General features: G+C 40.6%; 1 protein-coding gene across 1 annotated transcript; it reads right to left on the reverse strand.

Moving 5' to 3' along the window:
• Positions 1-2564: 2564 nt before the first annotated feature.
• Positions 2565-7171, reverse strand: MELLADRAFT_113447 (uncharacterized protein; the record flags this gene model as incomplete). The annotated part of the gene is made up of 10 exons (XM_007418145.1): positions 2565-2670; positions 2771-3012; positions 3094-3252; positions 3324-3446; positions 3530-4639; positions 4790-4924; positions 4996-5954; positions 6076-6604; positions 6678-6772; positions 6892-7171. 10 exons carry the CDS (start codon positions 7169-7171, stop codon positions 2565-2567), a joined length of 3738 nt encoding a protein of 1245 aa, XP_007418207.1.
• Between the last annotated feature and the right edge of the window lie 1160 nt (positions 7172-8331).

Below are 8331 nucleotides of genomic sequence, written 5' to 3' on the forward strand. Positions count from 1 at the left end.
CAAGCAATACATTCAACAGGTTTGGAAAAATCAAAGTTCTCAGAAACCCCTTCGATCATCTTATCCTTAATCATTTTTCGGAGGTAGGCGAAATTCGGGTGACCTAACCGATTGTGAAGATTGAGTAAAGTGTCAGATTGAATGGTTGAGATTGAAGATGATTGCTGAGAGGGAATTTGACGTACAGGGCATTCGATCAGCTTGACTATCATGAGGTTGCCTGAAAAGAATCCCCGGAAGAGTGTCTTCTTGCCGAGAATCAAACTGAAGATATGAGATTTAATTGGATCGATGGAAGGGACAACTCCTTTCTTGATAAGAGCTCCAGCAGCAATCAAGTTCTTGTTGAGATGAGGAACGTATAGTGAGTTTTCAAATTTCATTACGTTTCCGTCAACATCCAATAAGTACGCAGTTCCGATCTTTTGAATTTCAAGTGTATCATTACCACCAGCTAAATTGAGCCTTTTGCTGGGATCGGGATTTGGAGTTAAGGAGTTTCGATCAAAATGTTTCAAGTTATTAAACATGTGATGTGACGATCCCGTGTCAGCTAGTCCGAAAGAATTGCTAGGAACTTTGGCTTGTACGGCTTTGTTGCTGCAGAAGTAGTCGATATGAAATACAGTTGGTTGGCTATCATCAGTCAAGACGTTCATCGAGTTCATGGCGTCGGTCAATTCATCAAGCTCATGATCGTTATCAGTTTCTTGTTCGACATTCGATGAGTTTCGATGTTGAAATGTCTTTGACTTGCTATTCGATCGTAAGTGGTTTGGAACTTGACCTCTCCATCTGCCTTTCTTGATTAACTCTTGTTGCCATCTGATCTTCTTCTCATGATTCTTGGGATTTTCAAAACAGTTGTCTTTGCCATATCTACATACACACCGATCAGCTGTACATTTAGGTCGAGTAGATTGAGTGACACGATTGTTGTTGTTGCGATTGACTGAATGAGCTCCTGGTATAAATGATTGATTCTTGTATAAGCTCGAAAATTGCGGTAAGTTTCGAATCTCTTTCTCTTTCTTCAGTATATATTGTTCAACTCCATCATATGTTAAAGGGTTCACCATATCAAAGACGTTAGATAAGATGAATTGATTGTTATGATGAAGAGATTTAATAAGTCTTCTTGCCAGTTGCCCATCATTAAGATCTCCTCCTGCTAACATTAATTCATCTTTCAATTCTCTAAATTTCGCTAAGTGAGCTTCTAAAGTTGTGCGATTATCTTGGCGGAATTCATCTAATTCATTGTCAAGTTGAAATCGGGCAGCTTCTGATACTGGAGCTTTATTCTCTCTAACAATCTTCCATAATTTTGACGGTTCATATTCAATATCCACTTCCCCATCAACTTTAATTTGAAGTTTGGATTCAACAAAGGCTGAAGTAGAGGGGTCCATCCGATTGATCAAGAAATTCGTAAGACATTCCTTGTTAGCGAGATGTTCTTCAACAGTTATGTCGTCGGGTTGATTGGCTGAGGTAAGATATTGATCAAGGCATAGATGCCTCAGAGATCGTTTGATTCCAATGGCCCAATGAGTGTAGTTATTCTTTCCAAGAATAACAGTGGCTGATATTTTACTTAAGTTGAAATTTAGGGCGATTGCGAATTCTTTTTGAGTAGTGGGTATGGTTTGATTAGATGGAGTAGTCATGATGGCAGGTGGTTTGTTTTGAACAGTGTGATTCGAATTGAAAGACTTTTCAGAAGAGCTCGATGGGGAATTTTCTCGATTATCAAGATCAGTTAGAAGATCGTCGGTGGGATCGGCAGAAGAGTTTGTAGGTGAAGGTGCGTCGACTGGTGAGGACATATAAGAGGGTTATGAATCGAGTTATTCTCTCGCTACCATGAGAGAATCTATATAAACTCGAGACTCCTTATAAAGGAAGTCTTATAACACCAGAAATCGGGTGTAAGTCTTTTATGGCTCTGAACACCAAAGACTATAACAAGAACACACCTTATAACACCAGAAATCAGGTGTAAGTCTTTTATGGCTCTGAACACCAAAGACTATAACAAGAACACACCTAAATAGGTGGAAAGAAACAAGAACAGGAAGTCTAGACAACATGGTTATAGTAGAAATGAAGTCAACAACAGTTATTCGGATTTGAGTATGATGTGAGAAGAGAAAGACTCACACGCCAGTTTTCCTCAGTGAACTGATGAGGAAAACGTGGCGCGGTTGGTGGCGTTAGTTTCTATTTATATGTGATACTATGATGATAATTAAAGTTAGGTTTGGTTTCAGGTCATGTATTGTATTGGTTGAATTGTACCGTGTTGATTGAACTGTACCGAGTTGGTTGTCGTGTTTGAAATGATAACTGTATTCTTACACAATCCTTAAAACCTATAAGTAGAAAAAATACAATGAAGTACAAAATCTCAAGACAAACACATCAAGCATCATATAAAAAAATCCATACAGAAGGCGTCATTTTTTTTGTAATTCTGTCAACTTAATTCTTTCAATCAAAACCCAAAGAAAAAAAGAGATGAAAATAATAAAAGAATAAACAAAGATTGATTGATTGATTGATTAGCTTCCATTTCCATTTGTCGAATTTAATAATCCAGCTGATTTTAACATTTCTTCATAACAATTAGCTCTTGCAGATTCCATTTCTAATTTCCGTTTAGTAGACCTAAAGAAAGAAAAGAAAAAATAAATCAATCAAACGTTTCCATAGAAACACACAAAAAATCAATCCAACCCAACCAAAACCAAGAAAAAAAAAGACTGACCCTAATTGAGTGACTAATCTACCTTTTTCTTCTGCCATTTTTTTCAAATCTTCTACAATCGCTTCAAAAGCTTGACCAACAGGTAATTGAATATCATTATACATTTTATCTAATTCTTCATTAAAGGCTTCATATAAATGACAATTTTCAACTTCCAAAGAATTATGTAATGATTGAATTAACTTAGATGAAGTTTCAGATTGAATCAATTCATTTTTAGTTTTGGTCAATTCGATTTGTGACTATTTGAAAAAAGGGAAGAAAACATTAGAACAATCCTTGACCAGATTCTTTGGAGGATGAAAGAAAAGTGAGCAACAAACTGATTGAAAGATTTCTTGATATTCCTGTATTAATCCTCTCATTTCTTCTATCTGATTGGTTCCAATCTTTAACGAATCTTCCATTCCATCTAAACCTTTTTTAATTCCACTCATACAATCTTCTTTAGTAGCCATCGGTTGTGATACTAATGCCATCAACTATTACAAAGATAAACCTAAGATTAGTGAAGAGATCTTACATGGTCAATCAAAAAAAAGTCAAACTGAACTTGTGCTTTTCGTGGTGAGCGTGGTATTGTACTCGTATTACTCTCATTGATATTCATATTAAGACTCTTCAATCGTGACAGATAACCTTTCATTTCTTTGATTTTACCATGCATGTTCCTGAACTGAACAATATTATACCCCACACCGGAAAATGAAGATCATTAGTACAACGTACAAAAACCATCATGTAGAGAATCTAACACACCAGATCTTCGGTCCCATCTACATCTTCCAATATGACTTCTTTCAAATCTTCAATATCCATCTTCTCATTCTCTTTATTCCTCCTCCTTCTCACAAGTACTTTCCTTTCTTCTCTCCTACGCTCAGCACTAGGACTTCTCTGTTCAACCTTCTTTAAGTGATTCCGGATCGATAAGATGGGTGAAATGCCCGGTAGTTCTTCTTCTCTCTTCCTCTCCATACCTGCTACTCTTTTAATTGTTTGTGTCACTTCTTCTTCTCCAACATCTTCACCTTGATAAACATTCAAAGAAGAAATATCATCCATTGATCTAGTTCTCTTCCCAATACTCGATGCCGATACATTTCTTGATTGTACCCGTGAGACTATTTGTCTAGGACCACGTAACTTCCTAGGGGTCTCAATCTCTTCATCTTCATCTTCGTCATCTTCTCTTCCTCCACAAGAAGAACTTAGTCCACTAACACTCGATCCATCATCTGATCCGTTTCCTTCTTCCTCTTCCTCTTCCTCTTCTCCTTCTTCATCTTCTTCCACTACTCCACACCTTCTTTCTGTTTCGTCTCTCAACGCAAGACTTCTCTGTTTTCCTTTGATCGTACTTCGAGAGGGGCTGGGAGGATCTCCCTGGAAGTCGCTTCCTTCTCCTTGTTCTTCATACAATGATGGATTTGAGTCACTCTTTTTCATTTTCTCTCCTACAATCGTATATTCTTGATCATCCTCTGGCATCACGTCCATTTCTCCTTTGTTATGTAGAAACCAAACCGGTCCCCCCGGTGACTTGACGGCTGCGTTAGGAAAATCAGGTATTGTAGGTACAGCAGGTACTTTGGATGATGTAGGTCGGGTGGTCACTGATCTTGTGCGAGTGAGCGGGGCATTCGGATTTCCGAACAAGCGTTGCGCTCCGGTATTGCTATTGACACTTGTTGCCGTGCTACTACTGGCTGCTCGGGATCGGAAACCTCGAGAAGGTGATGAAACCGAAGCTGGACGATTTGTAGAGGATGAATAGGGACGACTGGGAATATCGGCCATTTTGTAAAGTTCGACTACCAAGAGATAAGACAAGATAAGTTTCACAGCTATAGGGCAGAAGGGAAAGAGCTAAATCCGGAGAGAATGAAGAGAAAATGGGATTTAACTGATTCGAATGACAAGACTGCTCAATGCCTCTGTTTTGAGGACGACGCTTTCTTGGTCGTTGGTGGCATCGGACACCTCAAACTCGTAACCTGGTTTTGTTCTTAGGCTTACAACACAATCTGGATCATCCGGGTCATTGAAGCTCGCTCGAATGATGACCATAGGTGGAAGAGCCAGATCAGGCTCGGGATTAAATGGAAGTGGATCAACTGAATCAGTTCCGACCAATTGAAGCACAACTCGATGCTATGGAAAAACAAACGACGATGGAGTCAGTGGAAAAGAACATAAATGAAGAGAGTTATAGGTCGACTGACTTTTCGTTGCTCTGACATGTATGTCCGCTTGTCATAAAGATTCCAATAATTTTCAATTGTCCCATGTCCTTCAGGTTCAGATAAGAATTTAGTACGCATGACTGTTGATCTATCTTCGACTGCCTTTACCAATGCTTGGGCTTTGCGTAAGTTGCCCAAAAATCGGTCTCGTTCGGCGAGACATGCGAGCTGAGAGGTGTGATGAGTCCTGGATGATAGACTATGACTATGATGATGAGATGCACCAAGTACATGGGATGAAGGTGGGTGAAAAGAGAGTGAATGACTCTTTTCATGAGCAGGTGAGGAGGGCGCGCAGACGAGATAGTGTCGCAAAGGACGATCGGACCATCGATCTGAGACATCTTGCGGCGGGCGCGTGAGGAAAAGATCAAACCCAACCTCCCCACCTGGTCCACCACCACCGATCCCATTTGATGCGATCACATCATGCACATCGATCAAACCCTTGAACCGCATGCTACCCTTTCTGAGCTTGCTGGGGGTACCATGATGATTAGAGCCACCCAATGATTTGGCAAGGAAATCAGTACCACCGCTTACCACTGAATTCAAAGATGAAGGCGCCTTTGATTTCTTCATGGCTACTGTTAACCGATCCAAGTCATCTAAGCCGGCTAGAATCCGACCACTGAGACTGTTATGTGGTTTCTTCGCAATCACGATGGTATCATTGAATAGGAAGAGAGTGCAATGTAGGACGGTAGAAGTCGTAGCATCGGCAAAGACATCGAGAACGTCGATGGAATCAATAAAGTGTCGACCAGGTTTGACAAGGATTGCAGGGAAATGATCGATTGCGCGAGAGAGACCCCACATCGTGGCTGCCTTGATAAGGTGATCATCCAGCTCACAGATCGCAAGGCGATTACAAGTTGTGATGGAATCCAAAAGACCTGATCGGGATGGATCACCTGATGACATTTTCTTCAATATCTCTGTTTAGATTTGAAACAAAAATGGAAGTATCCAAGGGTAAGAGATCATCCAACACTAAACTGGTATTTGAAATTCTTTTTGAGCGCTTCAAGGATGATTGTGATAAAGTAAATCACATACGCTCGAATATCAAGATGTATCTCGTGACTCTTTGAACTGGTTCCATCAAAAGTTCTCGAAGGCCTACTCGACCCATTCCTTCATCGTACATGGCTTCCTTTGTCCTCTCACAGAATTGACGGAATCCATCAGTTCTTTTGAGCTTCTGTTCGGTTTCTTTGATTGTATCATAACTACCTAGATAGTCACGATAAGGACGTTGAATATGAAGTAATTCGGACGCTATCTCTTCTGACCAGCTGTGCTGAGCAGTTGCAGGATCAGCTTTTTGTAGGATTTCAAGAGATCGTTCCAGTACAGCGAGTAAGTTGGTACTGGCTTTCACTAAGGATTCGATTTTTCCAAACATGGTTGTTGCTTCATATTTTTCGATGATCTTGGTGTGCTTTGCACTTGAAAATTGACGTAGAGGAACTCCATATGACTGATTGAGAGCAGTGATTCGTCTGAGATATGTTCGTTCGGTGATCACTAATTCGGTAAAGAGGGCTAGGATAGCCTTGTGGTCAGTCTCGGGACGCGAGGTTGCCTGAAGATGATAGGATGATCAAAAATCAACGTCTTGAAAGTGAACTATCTAGAAGGTTTTGAAGGATACGAACATGATTAAGAGCAGCTGTAAGAGATTTGGTGTGAGGAAATGGTGTGCTTGATGAACCTGGTTGTTGAGTGGGTACGAATGGATCGAGACGATCACCTAATGAACGCAAAAAGGTGACGAGTTCTGAAGTGTAATGAGAAGGAAGAAAAAGAAAGGTGAGTGTATGCGTCCAAGATTAGGTCAAGCGTTTCAAGCATTCAACTAAACAAACTCACCAGGAGGAACCTGCCATCCTTCACCAGGATCGGTACCACCGCCCATACCTTCGACCACCACATCGACCAAAGTAGATTTAGTTGTAGTAGGAGGATGATTACCAATAGGAATCAAAGGATTTAATTTAGATAAAGCTAAGAGTGAAGGTTTAGATTGAGTAGTTTGAATTGAATTGATAGATGGAAAATGAGATAGATTGGGAGTCGAAGCAGCAAAGCTTGAGATTGGAATTCTTCTCCTACTTTGATAAGGTGAGACGGGTTGACGATGATAATCCATTGAGAATGTCGAGATATCGAAATCGACAGAATGAATGAATGAAAATGAACCACTCAAACAATCAAGAGCAGCTTCAAAGTAACTGGACTGATAGTAATACCCGAATCGAATCAGAGCCGGTACCGAGTTCAATAATTATTCGAGTGGCACTGGCACTGGCACTTCACTTGAAGTTGAGGGAGAAGAGGAAGACTTCTCTTTGAAAGGCCATTTAACCTACTATTGATGATTTGATTCAGGTTTGGAAAATTCGAGTTCTGGAGAATTTACAAGCGAACGCGGCATACATCGTACATCCCTCACAAAAGACTCCTTTTGATAAAGGAAGATCTGCTTAGACATTGAATGGGCCGGGGAAACACCTTCCATTTCTTCAACTTATTTCCTCTCAGCATGAACGGATCTAAACAGGAAATCTGAGGGAAATGAAATGGGAGTTTTTCGTTTGAGTAGTTACTCTTCCACCCCTTTAAGCTCTGTCATCATCGAATTATAGGAGAAGATTTCTTGGGGACTCGGAGTAGAAGTTTATGAGCTGCCCTCGGCGACATGCAAAAACAGACCTGTCCCGAGCCAGAGGTATATTTGCTTTAGAAAGCGGGATTAGAGGAAATCTTATAATTCCCTATATAAATATAAGATAGGCCTTGTTAAATAGCAAACCTTTCAAAGGATGGGTCTACATTGCGCGGCCGCAGCCTTTTTCGAGGGTGCGGACGCGGTTTGTTAAGCTCAGCTCTACACAAAGCATCGAGGATTCTGACTTCATCTATCCGATTCTCGGGTGATGAGATGATTGTAGAGTGACAAAGCCCGCTTAGTCAAGCTAAGTGATACATTCTTCTGTAGAACTTGAAAGAATCCTGCACAACCGAAAATTTGATTTGCTCAAACACCCAAACTGGAGCCTAAATCTTTCGAACTCCGTGTTCCTATTTTGAGGAATCTGTTGTAAGCTTCACTGAAGCCCTAAAAGCCTAGAACACTCTTCCGTCTCACCTTCGTCATTTGGAACTCCGTATTTTGTGCTGAAGTGTAGTGAATCTGCGGATTACCTGGCGCGTCTCGCGACTCGCAGGATCAGGAATTCCTGATGTTTGATTGTGATCAAACCTCATATGACCCACCAGTTTTGTATCATCAATGAGTATGTCGACATG

This window comes from Melampsora larici-populina (genome assembly GCF_000204055.1).
Source record: "Melampsora larici-populina 98AG31 unplaced genomic scaffold MELLAscaffold_85, whole genome shotgun sequence".
Lineage (NCBI taxonomy): Eukaryota > Fungi > Basidiomycota > Pucciniomycetes > Pucciniales > Melampsoraceae > Melampsora > Melampsora laricis-populina.